Below are 16,777 nucleotides of genomic sequence, written 5' to 3'. Positions count from 1 at the left end.
TAGGCCTTTGGTGGCTGTCATCTTCTTGCCTTGAAGTCCTTATAGCCTTGAATGCTCCATAGGAAACCAGTTTGGCAAACCTGCTAAGGTATCTTGTGAAGGGACCTTCAGGCCTTTCCAGCAGGTGTCACTGCTTCCTCTGCTTTGGGAAAATCCTAAAGTGGGTGAACCCGCAGCGGAAGCGCAATCCCACTGTCCCGCCCCCTAGCAGCCATTCTGCCATGTCTCAGTGTGGTTGCAGGATCATTAAGGCCCACCCTGCCTTGCACAGCTCCCCCTTCCCTTCCGTGACGGTGAACTGAGATATAATGTGATATAATAATATCACAATTGTTACTATTATTCTTTACCCCCTGATAATGGTGGCTGGTGGCGGGGAAGGGGCAGAGCTGGAAACCTGTCTGCTCCCTCCACGCCTGCTAAGGTGGCTGGGCATAGCCTGATACCCCAGGAAGGCCCTCTGGGGTCAGTGCCCCCAGATCAGTTGGGTTTTTTTACCCAAAACCATGACACTGATCCTCCAAGAGACCGTAGGTGCCCAGATGGACCAAAAATCCCCAACTGGACCTTGAGCACCCTACAGTCACGGTGTTCATCGCATAATAGTCTCTGCAGCAGCACTTTCCCTCCTCTGAGGGACAGGGAGTGAATGACAAACTCTTTTCTGATATTGACTTTCCATTAATCCCAGCATCTTTACCGATGCTGGAATGTAAAATAGTAATCTGACCCAGTCCACCCTGCCCAGCAACAACAGTGTAGTGCACGACCTCACCGAGCAGATGATATGCTGCAATAGATCTACTTGGATTTGGAGCTGAGACGAAATGAAAAAATGATAGGGCTGGAAAGCTGGGCAACCCTCTAAAGAAGCCTCACTTAGCCCCATCCTGCCTACATGGCTGGATTTGTGACTGGGGGAAGAGGTTGCTGGCCTCAGCAGAGGTCAGCGAAGGTGCATGTGCTGAGTCACTTCTATCTCTTCCTTTTAAGTGATATTTGAGTACTTACTATGTGCCAGGCACTGTAATAAGCACTGGGACAGAGACAAGGTCCCACATGGGGCTTACAGCTTAAGTAGGAGGGAGAACAGGTATTCAATCATATTTATTGAGTGCTTACTGTGTGCAAAGCACTGAACTAAGCGTTTGAGAGAGTACAATATTGAATCCCCATGTTGCAGATGAGGGAACTGAGGCACGGAGAAGTGAAGTGACTTGCCTAAGGTCATGCAGCAGCCAAGTCTGAGTGGGGATTGGAACTCAGCGCCTTTGATTCCCAGATCAGTGCTCTTCCCACTGAGCCACACTGCTTCCAGGACTTCCTCAGGCCCCGTCAGCCAGCACCCAGTTTCCGGCAGTGACGTCCACCATGATTGCAAAGTGCCCAAGATCCAGCTGGGCATCTTTGGTCCATCTGGGCACCTGTGGTCTCTTCGAGGATTGGTGTCACAGTTTGTGGGCAAAAGAGGCAACAGATCCAAGAACACTGCCCCCAGGGGACCTTTCTAGGGTATCCTGGGCTACTCTGATAGTCGGACACTCTTCCTCGCTGAGATTGTTGCTCGCTGCAACAAGCCCTAGCCCTGTTAAGGAGGAGGACATTTAGGTAGGCCAGAGATGGGAGAACATCAGCCTGGACGGCCCCTGGGTTTACATCGCCTCTCGTCCACCAACACCTCGAACTGACCCTGCCTCTAGAGACAAACAGAAAATCAAGCCAGTGATTAAGGACGTCACTGTTAATGAATGAGGCAAAGAGCAAGTCTGAGATAAACTAGGTTCCCCTTTGCAGCCAAGTAGGGCTGGTATACAAAGTAGTGACAGGCTAGAGGGGTCAGGGAAAGTGGGTCAGTGGTAATACCACCCCCCCACCCCCAAATCTTCACAGGGCCGGCATTTAGATCAGAAGATGGGGGGGGGGGTCTAGACCACTGGACCGTTGACCATTGATGACATGAGCTTTGTAGTTGGCATGGGTTTGTCCAATCCATTGCAGTTTATTAATTTCAAACAATTGTTTTCCCCTTTAATTAGGGGCTAATTAAAATCCTTTCTAATCATCCAGGACAAACTACAACAAATGGTGGAACAGGAGTTGTCATTGCCTTCTATGAACCCAGTGCTTAGAACAGTGCTTGGCACACAGTAAATGCTTAACGAGTACCACAATTATTATTATTATTACTACTTCTGAGAGGAATGCGGAATCTCGTCCCCTCAAGCCTTCCATGGGCATGGAGGGTACAGTTGAGTTAGGAGGGACAAAGTGGAACCAAAACAAGCCTCTACCCAGTGGATAAGCCCCAGATATAAACTGCTTCACTAGTCAGAGATTTCATTATTTTGCCTTGGCTTTTTCTCAAGGACGGGAAACTTTTAAAAGTTTCAGATGGCATCTACCTTGATTGAGTCACGGCTGTGAATGCCGTGTTTTGTTTTTTAATCTCTCTGGTACTTCACCCCTTTTCAGTGGCAAGTAAGACTACCATATTTTCAGGGACCTCTTCTACAAAACTTGGATATAACCCACTCCCCCGCAGGGGCACAAGAAGTCCTTGAAGGAGGGGTGAGACTGCCTACAAAGTCAGGAGAGGCACAAGTTCTGGAATCTGGCCGGTGCTGCCTTGAACATTCTGAAATAACCCTCAGTTGCCCTTCACTTGGTTGCCTGGGCCATCTCTCAAGGCTCCTCTAACACTTCCCAGAGGCGAGGACGGCTTTAAATTCACCTAAGAAAACATTACCGGTGGGAACGTTCCAAGAAAGCAGCTAGTTGTCGCTTTAAAGGGGCATTCCCAACTGGTGAACTTCCAGTCTTCTCATCTGTTCCCTTTAAGCATCAGCCTACAAAAATACTGATCAACCCATCCTGCTTTGCTCATGCCTGGGATCGAATCAGTCAGTCGGTGGTATTTATTGAGCGCTTACCGAGTGCAGAGCCCTGTATTAAGTGCTTGGGAGAATACAATACAACAGAGTTAATAGACACGTTCCCTTGCCTAAAAGGAGCTTACAATCTAGAGGGGGAGAACCTGGGAAGGTAAATGTAGAATCTTCAGTAGCCATGGTATAATTGCACTCTGAAGTTTAAAGAAATTGCCAACTGAAAAATTATTAATAACCTTAAGATTTAAGGTTCCTTTCCTAAATTCTTATTTCTAAGAGTGTGTAGAGAAAGCTGCTGATGGTGCTGAAGCAAATGAGTACCATTCTTTGAGTCTGCTTTTAATATCCTGTTGGCATCCTGCTGCCAATTCACGTGGTTGTTAATGTGATTTTTAATGTCATATATCAGCACGTCATTGACTGAGTCTGGCGCGTTCAGTTTGTCAGGGGCTTGAGGTGACATCCTATACCCAGTGGGTGGCTGTCTGTATTTTCCCAGCTTGAAGGCCCTTAATATTTTCAGGTACTGCATCTTCAGGGTCAGTTCTTATTTCATGACCTAGTTTGTTTTTCTGGTCCGCGTCTTGGCATGTGAGTGAGATGTGGACAGGCCCGCATCCAGCTCTGAGGCCTGAGTGCAAACTCAATAAATGAGGCGGTGAATGCATCATCCAGCTTGCACAGAGAAGGTAGCAAGCACTATGCCCCCTGACCTTGCAAGAGAAGGCTTTAAAAATACTGATCCCTGTTTCAGGAACAAAATTTCAGGCTACCCAAGTCAAGGCTGGAAAAAAAATGCACCAAGTTTCAGCTTGACTTTCTTTTTCTACACATGTTCCTCATTAGGTCTTTTTGGAAAGGGGCCCCGATAAGACCAGGCTAGTGAAATTAAATTCCCCAAAGGAAAAAAGCCATTGGGTTTAAAGCCCTGAAGGGTTTCCTTTATCTTGGTTTACAAACCTCTGTCTCTGCAAACTTTGCTTTCCTGAGAATCTCCCCTTTCCAAAATACAAGGCTTTGGGTTGGAATTTTCTGAATAGAAATCGCTGGCTCTGTTCCTGCAAGCCCGAGAACAAGAAGTGCGAGCTCTAAAGCTTCCACCCAGAACAGTAAGAAAAAGAATGCTGGGAAACAGGGGTGACTTCCTCGTTCCAAGAGGTCAGCTTGCCCTAGGGAAATGGGGCCAACCCATGGGAAATGATGGACATTGTGGAGTGAGGGGTTCCCTCTCACATATCCTTTCCCAAGTATAATTCTTTTCAATGGCATCTGCTACATGCTTACTATGTGTGCCAGACACTACACTAAGCACCGGGATAGATACAAGCTAGTCAGGTTGGACACAGCCCATGTCCCACATGGGGCTCACAGTCTTAATCCCCATTTTACAGATAAGATAACCGAGGCACAGAGAAGTTAAGTGACCTGCCCAAGGTCACAGAGCAGACAAGTGGTGGAGCCAGGATTAGAACCCTGGTTCTCTGACTCCCAGGCCCAGGCTCTTTCCACTAGGCCATGCTGCGTCTCATGTAATTGTAATTACGGATCCCCCTCGAGGTGAGTTCAAGTTTCCATTCCCAGGAATTCCTATTTTTGTGGTCCTTGCAGGAAAAACGTCCTATGTAATTTTGATGGGCCTTGCAAAGTGAACCCAAAGGAAAAGGGAAGCCCAGTTCAATTCTCTTACGCTATGTCTTCAACCCTGTCTCCTTTGTCTCATTTAGTCTCTAATATTCCTTGTCCGGGACTGGAGTTTCCCCTACGAATTTTCCTATGGAGCCGATGGAGGTGCCAAATTCTTGGAAAAACGTCTCAAGGTTTGATTTTTCTAGCTGCCATTCTGCATGCATTTTCATCAGCAATTTGTGAGGTAGAAGTAGTCTTGTTCTTTCAGCTTTGCCTAATGTCAGAGCACCTCACAACATACCAAATTTCACGTGGTATCTGGTTTCAGACCCATGCTGAGAATGGGAACAGGAAGGCCATTACTTTGCTTGAATGGCACAGGCCCCGGGGATCCAGAATGACCCAGGAGATTTCCCCTCCCAAGGAATAGTCTGGGTGCTCTAAGGAGCAGCCATTTTGGAGCTGGGTAGGTCCCAAAATTCTGACAGCCCTCCTGCCTCCTGAATTTTGGTTGGTAGTCTCCCTCCTCACCGGCTGGGCTGGTGGAAGCGGCTGTAATAATAACGATAGTAATCATGATAGTATTCATTAAGCGCTTACTTTGTGCCAGGCACTGTACTAAGCGCTGGCTTGGATAGAAGCAAATCGAGTTGGACACAGTAGCTGTCCCAGGTGAGGCTCACACTCAATAAAATTGTAAACTCCTATCGACCTATTCTGTGGTATCAACTTATTCTGTTGTTGTACTCTTCCAAGTCCATGGCACGGTGCTTAGTAAATAAGCACCCACTAAATACCATTGATTCATTGACGAGCTTGGTTCTTGCTGCGGGTAACACCTAGGCAGCACACAGTAGGCAGAGCAGCTGGGGGCGGCGGTGGAATGGACCACTACTTTCAGGGAGCAGCCAGGGCTCATGGAGGAATTAACCTTAAAAATAGAGGTCAGGCCCCGGAAACAGGGCGGGAATGTCAGAGAAGCAGCAGGAAAGGCTGAGCTCCCTCCTGGCTGCCGGTTCCACCTCTACCACCATCACTGCAGTAAAGCAGCCTAGAAAGTCACCGGTTCCCCCCACCCGATGTTTGTTCATTTTGTCCTTGCCAGCGACTAAAGTAGCGAGGGGAGATCTCACTGTGTCTTTTTGCAGGTCTCAGGGAACCAGCATGAAGAACTACAGAATGTCCGAAAACACATCCATTCCTGCTTCACCAAAATTTCCTGCTTTCTGCTACCTCACCCGGGTTTGAAAGTTGCCACCAACCCCAATTTCGATGGGAAACTAAAAGGTTTGTAGTTTCATGCATGTATTTGTCTATGTCTGTTTTGAATTTTTTTTTAAATGGTATTTGTTTAGCACTTATTGTTTGCCAGGTGCTGTACTAAACTCTAGGGTAGATACAAGTTAATCAGGTTGGATACAGTCCGTGATCCACATGGGGCTCATAGTCTTAATCCCCGTTTTACAGATGAGGCAACAGGCACGGAGAAGTGAAGTGACTTGCCCAAGGTCACACAGCAGACCAGTGGCGGAGCTGGGATTAGAACCCATGTCCTGCTAACTCCCCGGCCCGTGCTCTATCAACTACACCACACTGCTTCTGGAGTACATATCTTCTGTGTCATCCCAGCCTAATGTCAATGGTCTCCTGTTTGGGAAGTGGGATTTTTGAGTGAGAGTGGCAAGGAGGCCGGGGGAAATTGTGTCCGTGAGAAGAGGGGACCTAGGACCCGTTTCAGGAGGGCTTTTGTAGCATCTTCCAAGACTTGAGCGGGGCGTGGCCTTCAGGAATGTACTTGGTAACTTCAACGCCCCCGGAGACTATGGCTTTGCCTCCTGTCCCTGTCCTGGTTTGCTAGGGTAGTCTGCTTTTCTCATCCATCGTTCAGGAAATATTGAGTAAATTGGATAATTAATAATGGAAAAGATGGAAAAATGTTGAAAAGAACATCTTGAAATTAGCTGCAGGACTCTCCTGTCAAGCAGGAAGAGCTGAGATGGTACCATGCAGCAGACCTTCGACAAAGAAGTCTCTTGATTCCGGAAATTCCAAGATCTGGACCGCTGCTAATTCCGGAGGAAGGGAGAGCCAGAGGGCTTTAGGGCCCTCTTGCATTTCACTCTGTTCCATGGTATTCTGATTCAGCTGCAAGAACAGGAGAGACCTATCGCTCATCCCTTTAGGGAATCCTTTCCCTAAAGAATTTCTGAGTGTGCTCAGCTCAGTGCTCTGCACTCAGGCACGCAACAAACAGTGTGAATTGAATAACTGAAGAGGACTCTATTGCTGACCACCCAGCACTGTTTTACAGCCACAACATCCCGATCAGATCGATGACACTCTTTTGGCTTTATCTTTGCATGCAAAAATGTGTACTTGCAAAAGTGACCTAACAAAGAAGGATCTGCATGGAAAGGAAAGCCATGTATGGAAACAGTTAACACAGAAATGTTTCCTACTCTTCTCTTGAAAATTTCACTTTAATTCCAATACAAATAGACAATTAGCATTTCTATGAGCGAGGTATTAAGGGATCATAAAGATTGTTATTAGAATAGTGGGACTAATGCCCATCACCTAGGCACATTTTTGACACATATAACAGGATTGAGGTGGTTTCAGTGATGTTAACAAACTTGCTTTACCTTCCAGAAATAGATGATGAATTCATAAAAAACTTGAAAATTCTGATTCCCTGGCTACTTAGACCCGAGAACTTGGATGTTAAAGAAATCAACGGAAATAACATCACCTGTCGAGGTCTTGTGGAATACTTCAAGGTAAAATCTCGCAGGGGACTTCTAAGTATTTGCCACTGTGATGTCTCGTCTGGTTAACTGAGGGATAATGGACACCATTTTTTATGGTACTTGTTAAACTCTTACTGTGTGTCAAGCACTCGTCTAAGGGCCGGACTAGATATGAATTAATCAGAAAGGATACAGTCCTTGCCCTTCATGGGATTTGTAGTCTAAGTAGGAGGGAGAACAGGTATTGGATCCCCATTTTGCAGTTGAGGAAACTGAGGCACAGAGAAGTGAAATGACTTGCCCAAGGTCACACAGCAGTCAAGTGGCAGAGCTGGGATTGGAACCAGTTTCTCTTGCTTTATCCTCTATGCCACATGCTTCCCTATTTGTTTGGAGTGGCTCTGCCCTGCCCAAAGGCATCTGAATGACATGAAGTAAGAGAGAACATCCTTTCTTTTCTTTTTCTTTTTCCTTTTTTTTTTATGGTTTTTGTTAAACACTTACTCTGTGCCAGCCACTGTTTTAGGTGCTTGGGTAAATATCGACTAATCAGGTCGGACATAGTCTATGTCCCATATGGGGCTCACAGTCTCAATCCCCATTTTACAAATGAGACCCAGAGAAATTCAGTGATTTGCCCAGGGTCACACAGCAGATAAGTGGCAGAGCGAGGATTAGACCGTCGATCTCTGACTCCCAGACCCATGCTCTATCCACTGTGTCCCGCTGCTTTGACCAGGCTGACCGCTGCAGCCTCTCACCAGCCTGCTGGGGGAACTGAGATTCTGCTTTGGAACCTGAGCTGTGCTCTGGGACCCGGGAAGATCATGATGGAAGCTCAGTCCACATAAAATGTACTTGGTTCTTCCCAAATGGGAGATGCCAGACCACTGTCAGATGATGCATTCCTTTGTGGTTTACGTCCTGAAGTGCTTAATGGAGTCTGCCCCAGACTTTTCGCATTACTCTCAACCAGAGAGGAATTGAACGGGGTCAGGTTGCAGTGGCTCTTGATTTGGAGTGGAATTCTCTGCCCAGTTTGCCAGGAACCCAGAATCCAGAATCCCTCCTGCCCATTGCATTTCCTTCTGCTCTAGTTCCACCCTGATGTAAGCTCTCAGTGAGCCAGTAAGACAAGGGGCAGGGCCTCATTCTGTCTGGGTACTGGGCTCTGCACACAGTAAGCGCTTAATAAACACGATTGACTGACTGACTGACTGACTGACTGATTGGGTCACTGGCCAGAAGGGGCTCTTTTTCCAAGGGGCCATCAGGACCACCAGGCAGGCAGGGAGGCAGGGAGGCTGAAGGGTAGGGAGGAGTGAGCTCTGGTAGGGGGTGTCACAAGCTCCGAGGCTGCCTCACTCTGGCGGCGCTGACCAGTGCAAGGGAGGGATTTGGAGTGGAGACAGATGTCTGGGTGATGATGGGGAGGGTACTGGCTAGTACTGTGGAATCCGGGCTGGGTGGGATGGGGACTTGCAGCATGGTTCTCTAGACTTTAAGTTCCTCATGGACGAGGAACGTGTTTGCCAACTCTTATGCGCTACTCTCCCGAGTGCTAAGTACAGTGCTTTTTGCTCATTAAGCGCCTATGAATATGATTGACTAATTGTTCACACAGGCCTAACATCCCTCCGCCCCTGGGTGAGGGCATTAATTGGCAGGGAAGGACTGGTGAGCGGGAGACAAAAACAGCCCTCTTGCCTGGGCACAAGAATCCTGGTTCACCCTGCGGGCGAGGCTAGGTAAAAAAAGACTATAGAAAATCAGAAGTCAGCAAAAATTACAACAAATTAGAAGAATAAGTTGAGGGAACTTGGTTTAAACATGTGTTTTATTTGTCTCTTAGGCTTATATAAAGATCTATCAAGGGGAAGAATTGCCACACCCCAAGTCGATGCTACAGGTAAAGTCTCTGTTTGCTTGTGGACGCAAGTGGCTCGGGGGGGGGGCGTTAAGTGGACACTGCAGGGGATAGAGACAGTGGAAGGCTTCAAGCTTTCATGCTTGGGGTTGGTTCTCTGAGGTACCGATTTGCTTGTCGCAGGAATGACTTGGTGGAATCTTTAGAGCAGAGCAGGGAGAGAAGCTCAGTTGCCTCCTGGGCTCACTGCGGTTTGCTCTTGTTAAGTCATGGCCATTTTAAGTCACTGGGCACTTCCTCTCAGGGAGTCCACCCTTACCATCAGGGTCCACTGCAGCTGTTTAAACACCACCCCCCTCCACCTTCCCAAACAGACATAAGAAGAACTTGAAATAAGAAGCGGAAAAAAGGAACTACTGGATTTTCAGAAACAAAGGTCCAGATTTTGTGCATCCTTTCTTGGAAGTTGCATGTTAAAGGAGGAGAAACTAGAGACTTTCCTTCGTTACAGGTTTTCGGTTTCTTTGAACCCCATGAGTTGTTCCTTTTATCTATGGCCAGTCATTTGAGTCTTCTTAAATGGTGTGAAAATTTTCAAGTTCTTTCATGAACTGTGCTTCTTTTTCCAATGAGCCTCAGCTTTGAAAGCTTAAGTGAACTGTTTTGTAGAGTCCTTGTTATTTTTAACACCTGGTAGTTGATCATTTTCCAAATGATTTGCTGCCTGAATAAGTCCCTTTGCAAGTTTGGGTAATAGATTCTTAAAAAAACATTAGTGGGAGAAACTGCCAAATTGAATACTGGTAATGTACTGCCCAGGTGCGATTCTATTCTTTAAAAAAGTTTTCCCAAGGATTTTATAGTACTTTTTTTTCTTTTCGCTAAGAAAATTTTGGTTCAGGCATTAAAATATCCTTACCCGACTTTTTCTTTCCTCTTACCCAGTAATTTTTTTTTTGTTAGGCTCTAGGACGTTAGCACTTTTAAATTTCAGGTTAAAGTTTGTTGCGCCTGAACTTTCAGTTAACTGCCAGCGGCCATGTTGCCCAGGTGGGGCCCATAAGGAGTGTGATGTGACTTTTAAGTCCCTGTTTGTCCTTTGTCCAAAGGCTACCGCCGAAGCTAATAACTTGGCAGCCGTGGCCACTGCCAAAGACACATACAACAAGAAAATGGAAGAGGTAAGAACTAGAAGGGTGATTTCCAAGGTGGTTCCGACAGGGTGAGTGAGACTGTCCTCCAGGGGTTCCATCCGATGCCTCTTCCGGTAAGCCACAGTATACATTCTCCCCAGGGGAAAGGCACCTCTCTGGGCTTTACTGTTGTCTCTGAACCATTTCTAATCGTTCTCCCTCCGAGGCCAGCCCCTGGACCAACTAAACCCCTGCCTTTAAAGCAAGCCTACCTACACATCTGAGACTCGATCAGTGATGTTTGAGCACTTACTGTGTGCACAGCACTGGACAAAGGGTTTGGGAGAGTACAAGAGTAGGGAGACATGATCTTTGCCCACAACTCTCAGCCCATAGCTCGCTCCTTGAGTAATTAAGAGGAGAATTATACGCTTAAGACTAGTGGATTAAAGTCACATCTCCTCCAAGAGGCCTTCCCCGATTGACCCCTCTTTTCTTCAGCTCCCTCTCCCTTCTACGTCATCTACACTCTTGGGTCTGTGCCCTCTGGGCATTTGCTATTCGCCCTGCCATCACCCCAATGGCACTTATGCGTATATCTTTAAATTATACATTATAAATTATTTATATTAAAGTATGTCCCCCCTCTAGAGTGTAAGCTTGTTGTGGGCAAAGTGTACTCTACTCTCCCAAGCACTTAGAACAGTACTTTGTGTGTAATAAACACTCAATAAATACCACTGATTGATTAAAATTGAGGGAGCAAACTAAATGGGGACCAGTTTGACCCCAAACCCCAGACTGTTTTAATAACTTTATAATTTGATGTCTTCTAAATGTTCTTTATCTGTCAAACCCAAGAGTTCAGAGCTGGGGGTCAGCGGCGACGTTACCAACACCAAAAGCAGCTGCCAAACTGCCTCCGGGAGCACTGATCCCCAACTGACAGACTTGGCAGAATTGGCAGTCAAATGCTGGCTTTGAAAAGGCTTTGGAGAATCAAATGATAGTGGTCTCCAGTGAAAATAAAACTTATCTTAGAAAACTCAGGCCAGGCAAGCTGGGATGAGCTAGCATTGAGGCACTTGAGGTGGCGGCTGCTTCAGCCTCCAGGGAGCCCACAGAAGAGAGGGTTGCCGCTGCTGGGCCACTCTCTGGCTGGCCCCACTAGCCCCAGGTGATGGGCGGTGAGGGCTATGGCGGGGCAAGGGAGTCGCAGACACTGCCCGTCTGCCAATGCTTGGCAGTCCCAGGAGGGAGAGAGGAGGGCTCACTTGGGAAAGGGATCCCATCAGGCCTGGGTCTGGGTCCCTGCTTCCTCTTCAGAATGGGTCTCCGGACACATTGATATTATTTCTTGGTTTGGGTTGTATTGCCCGGCTGAGCTGGTGAGACACCAATCGGATTAACTCGTTATGGGCAGGTAACCTGTCTGCCAACTCTGCTGTCCTGAACTCTCCCAAGCGCTTAGTCCAGGGCTGCGCACACAGTAAGCGCTCAGTAAATGCCACCTATTGATCGATCAACCATCTCTTCCCCCGCTCCAGATCTGTGGGGGGGACAAACCGTTTCTGGCTCCCAGCGACCTGCAGAGCAAACACCTGGAGCTCAGGGAGGAGTCGGTGAAGCTGTTCCGGGGGGTCAAGAAGATGGGCGGGGAGGAGTTCAGCCGCCGCTACCTGCAGCAGCTGGAGAGCGAAATCGACGAGCTGTACATCCAGTACATCAAGCACAACGACAGCAAGAACATCTTCCACGCGGCCCGCACCCCGGCCACCCTGTTCGTGGTCATCTTCATCACCTACGTGACTGCCGGGGTGACCGGCTTCATTGGCTTGGACATCATAGCCAGCCTGGGCAACATGATAATGGGACTGACCCTCATCACCCTGTGCACCTGGGCCTATATCAGATACTCTGGGGAGTACCGAGAGCTGGGAGCTGTAATAGACCAAGTGGCTGCCGCCCTGTGGGATCAGGTAAGATGATTCTCCTTCGGTCAGCGGCTGCTGGGCCTTTCCTCTCGCTCTTCCCTCCCCCGACTCTCCCGCTTGGGTCTGGGGTGGTCTTCCCCCCATGGCCTTTCAGAGCGGCACGAGCCCCACGTAGTTTCTTCTACTTCGGGGTTCAAAGCGAGCTTGGGTTGCAAGGAGGAAGCAGAGGCTCTCCCTTCTAATGTCTGCTCAGAAAGACCAGTCTGGACTTGAGGAGGAGGAGGCTCTGTCTCCCCCGCCACATAGGTCTGAGTGGGCTGGGTAGAAGGACTCTTGGGTATTTTACAGCGGTTTAGGAAGGAAAAAGTAAAGGAATTTATTCAGTCCAACCTGCTCCAGACCAGGGACTCTGGGGGATTCTACTGCTGGCTCAGCCCAAGCTCCTCAGGGAGTGAATGTCCACCTGGGGAACTGGGTGGCCTTAACTGGGGAAAAAACAAAACACAAAACAAAACAAAAAAAAGCAGAGCTAGGAGGAGCAGGCCTTCCCAGGGGATCAAAGGGGGCTCAACAGCACAGCCTAGGGTGAGCTTGTGGAGCTGGGGATTTTGCTGGGATGTTTTTTTGGGTGGCTTAGAACTTAGGGGTCATGCATTGTAGGGGCCGGGCCGGGCCCGCCATGTACCTGCGCAAAGCTGTCCCTCCCAGAACTGTGCAGAAGCCCAACAGGCTCACTCTGGCTCATTCTCCAACAACGGGAATTTGGAGGTGGCAAGGGGGCTTGTGAGGCATCTGCACTGCCTGGGAGAGGGCGAACCCAGCACCTGCTGTCCGTCCATATGTCTATCCTACCCCCGGAGAGAGATGGACCGAAACTGGACCTCCCGAGGATGTTTCTTAGCCCACGGTTCCCTGCAAAAGACCCGCTCGGGAAACCAGAGGGTCAGGGACAGGGGCCGGATCGACTTCCAATGCTGGGCTCAGTCTCCAGGGCCACCATCCTCATCCTAAAAGGGTTTGCTCACCTCCCCTGTAGTCTCAGAATATTTCTTCATGTTTCATCAAACGCTCTGAGAAAATGGAAGCCGAGACTTCTTGACAGGGAGGAACCAATTGTTCCATAAACAATTCTCTCACTTTAATGTCAACAGTTGTTATTACAATTAAATCCCGATTTGCTTGCATCCACCCCAGCACTTAGTACAGTGCCTGGCACATAGTAAGCGCTCAACAACTACTATATATATTATTATAATCATGATGGAGGTGGTATTTAAGTGCTTACTGCATGCCAGGAACTCTACTAAGCATTGGGGTAGATACTCTACAGTCAGATCAGACACAATCTGTCCCATTTGGGCCTAACATTCTAAGTAAGAGGGAGAATAGGTATTGAATCCCCATTTTACAGTCAAAAAAACTGAGGCCTAGAGAAGTTGTGACTAGCCCAAGGTTACCCAACAGAGCCAGTATTAGAACTCAGGTCCCCCGTCTCTTAGGCCTATGGTCTTTTACATGGCTCCCACACAGTTGCCGTAAATAACTAGAATTCTCACTGCAGGAGGACGGGGTGAAGAGTGCATAACATAGAGAAAAAGGGAATAAAAGAGGTTATCTTCCAAGGATTTTTGAAAGTACAAGGGAGACCACGATTTGGATGTCTGAAGCAATATTACAAAGGCTCTAATATGCAAGTCCCAATTCTGTGGATTCTGAAATCCGTTTGTCATGTTACATATTACTCTTGAGAGGTCTGGGTACTTGACCTCTTGCAAAAATGAGTAGAAAAGGATCGAGTTGCAAATGAGGTTGAAGGCTGCAATAGTACAAGTATTGTAAAAAACACCATTCCTGTTTTGTTTTTTTTTCCCTTCTCTAAATTGCCTTTGCCACAGGGAAGCACAAATGAGGTAAGTCAACTTTTTTTTTATGAATAGCAAAGCTTTCATAAATGTGCCCTGTTTGTACTTTGTAGGCGGATGGACTAGCCAAGGTAAACTCTTTAGTGCAGACAAAGAGAGAGAGAAACAGAGATTGAGATCGGACAGGAAAATATGTTTTTACTGTAACCAGAAAATCCTTAGACATGGCTGTGTTGTGACGAATATACAGACAACTGGTTGTAAATGGTTCTCAGTTCATCTGCTTTTTCAACTCTGTAATTCGGTCTCCATATCACACGGTGTGTATTTGGCCTGCATACTGAGCCAACCACAGTCGACAACAAAATGTTTCCGTGGGGCCATTCTGCTTTGTTTTGTTTTTCGGCTTCTCTGGATTTTTGGAATTCTTTCTCTTTTTTGGCAAGCGGCCCGGGTTCACCACTGACTGAAACAAAGCAGGGTTATGAACCTTGAAATTTAACAGACTGGAGGGAAAGCAGATAAAACAGGAGCCGCACAACGGAGCATTCAGTTGAAACTTTGACAGCTCCTGTCACGAAATGCTAAAAATAGTAGAAGCCACGCCAGCTGGTAGGCACTCGCTAGGGGATTGAAAGGCTTTGCCCCTGACATACGCATGGAGAAATTCCTGTGCCCAATTTTACCAAATTCAGAGCCACAGACACCTGAGGCAAGAATTTGAACCTGAGCTGTAGAGATGAACTAGAGAAATGACCTCGGTGGAAATAACTTGGGACCGTTACCTCCAAGGACCCTTTTGGTTAGCGTGACTTGGAGAGGAGACAGGTAGATGGCTAGTGATGATAAAATTGACCTCCGGGTATATGTGTGACTGAAAGGGCCAATGTGGGCCCACAGTTCTGACTGCATTATGCACACACAATGTGCGTGGGTGTGTTGTGCTGTGCTTACTGTGTTTTCTGCGGCACCTGGTGTTTTGCTGTTGCTTCCTTGTCTCATGATTCCTGTGCAGCTTCTCCTCTCAAAGAGCCATTCCTTTTTTCCCCTCTAGACTGTAAGCTCCTTGCGGGTAGGGAACGTGTCTACCAACTCTGTTCTCTTGTACTGTCTCAAGCAGTAACAGGTAAATGCAACCTAAGAAAGGGTAGTGATTATTACTCACACTGAAAGGTTTGCTTCTCTAGGCCATGAACACAGTCCACACAAATATGCTAAAAGTTCACCAGATAAGTCTTACTTTATGCAACCTAGATGTGCGGATGGGTAATGTTCACGGGTATAGCTTAAAAAAAAATAATCAAACTCTCTTTTCTTCTTCAGAATTGGCCTCTTTTATTGTCACCTAGCATTCTAAATTGGTCACGTCCGTGTCTAGAAAATACTGTGGATGTGGCTTCAAAGACTACCTGTCTCTAGCAATAGCTGTCTCTAGGAACCTAAACCGAAGTTTAATCATGATCAGCATCACTGCAGAGTCACATAAAAGTAGAGTGAATTTTAAGTGTCTCTTTCTGTTTCCAGGCATTGTACAAACTTTACAGCGCAGCGGCAACCCACAGACACTTGTATCACCACGCATTTCCGGCACCGAAGTCAGAGTCTACCGAAGATTCAGAAAAGAAGAAAATGTAATAGCTTTTTTTAAATATAGGCGCATGACCAGGGCACCAGTTGTGGGTACCCCCTCCCCCCCATCTGGAAGTCCTTCTCTATTGGAAAAGGGAAAGTAAAAAAGCCAATCACTTTAAAAGATTCCATAATGTATTTGTTTTAATTTTGACTCCAGTGTTTAACAAACAGATGTACGCATGGTTATCTCACTGTTACTATGTACATAATTTCTGAAACTTCTCGGTGGGGGCGCGGACGGGAATATATGCTGCCAAAACTATTGAACGGATGAGTATTTATGAATACGTGTGTTCCCCCTTCTATTTGCTAACACCACCAGGTAACGCTGAAGCCCTGTGGTTGGCATCACCGCACGGGTGATCCTGCGACACGGCTTCTGCCGAAACGTACCAAGGATTGCTCCCCTCCCCCATCCAGCCGGCTGGAGAAGCCGAGGGCGGACTCGATGGGCTTGGCTTGGCTTGGCTTGTGCCCGATGCTCCGTGAATCCCCCGTGCTCTCTGGCCCCTGTGAGAGATCACATCTGTTTGCTTTGTCAACGTCTGAAAAGGTATTTCCTCCTCTACGGTAGCCTGTGAGCCTAAAACTACTAGGTCAGAAATGCCCTGCAGTTCATTTTGTACATGTATTTGAGAGTTTCACTGTGCTGTATATTTTTTTCATTTAGTGTACTCCTCACAGGTTTATTCTTTTAACATGTTGATGTACTATTAAAGTTTACTTTGGTTCCTAAGATGCAGAGTATGAGGTGACTAATTTTATTGAAAATGGTCAACTTTGCTCTGGAGTCTTATTGGTTTATATCTCGTTTTCTCCCTTCAGGATTTTTTTTTAAGACAGTTAAGCTTGCAACTGCTCTTTGAGACCTGTGGATTTCAATCCATGGAGATTAGAGGACTGGGCCTGGCTCCTCCTCAGTCAGTGAGGTCAGTCTCTGTTGGGCTGGGGCACAAGATTTTTCGAGTCCCATTTATGGGGCCTTCCCTGGAGGCACTGGGGCTCGGCCTCCAGAATCCTGGGGTGCTGTGGGAGGAGGAGGAAGAGGAGAGCAATGATCTTCATCCCATTACTGGTCCTCTCTT

General features: G+C 47.3%; 1 protein-coding gene across 3 annotated transcripts in view; it reads left to right on the top strand.

Annotated features, from left to right (window-relative positions):
* Positions 1-16,428, top strand: part of ATL1 (atlastin GTPase 1) — a 42,260-nt gene extending 25,832 nt beyond the window's left edge. The window contains exons 8-16 of one of the 3 annotated variants that reach the window (XM_029078659.2): positions 4,613-4,705; positions 5,663-5,801; positions 7,167-7,294; positions 9,117-9,173; positions 10,241-10,312; positions 11,812-12,243; positions 14,094-14,108; positions 15,585-15,691; positions 16,015-16,428. In XM_029078659.2, the coding sequence (XP_028934492.1) occupies positions 4,613-4,705; positions 5,663-5,801; positions 7,167-7,294; positions 9,117-9,173; positions 10,241-10,312; positions 11,812-12,243; positions 14,094-14,108; positions 15,585-15,691; positions 16,015-16,018 (1,047 nt within the window). In that variant the 3' untranslated portion in view covers positions 16,019-16,428. Of the gene's footprint in view, positions 1-4,612; positions 4,706-5,662; positions 5,802-7,166; positions 7,295-9,116; positions 9,174-10,240; positions 10,313-11,811; positions 12,244-14,093; positions 14,109-15,584 lie in introns of all 3 variants that reach the window. The other 2 variants (XM_039914015.1, XM_029078660.2) reach the window with 2 other exon arrangements.
* The last annotated feature ends 349 nt before the right edge of the window (positions 16,429-16,777 follow it).

This window comes from Ornithorhynchus anatinus, chromosome 14, assembly GCF_004115215.2.
Source record: "Ornithorhynchus anatinus isolate Pmale09 chromosome 14, mOrnAna1.pri.v4, whole genome shotgun sequence".
Lineage (NCBI taxonomy): Eukaryota > Metazoa > Chordata > Mammalia > Monotremata > Ornithorhynchidae > Ornithorhynchus > Ornithorhynchus anatinus.
Note: the sequence above shows the minus strand (reverse complement) of the source record. Positions and strands in the feature narration are given on the sequence as shown.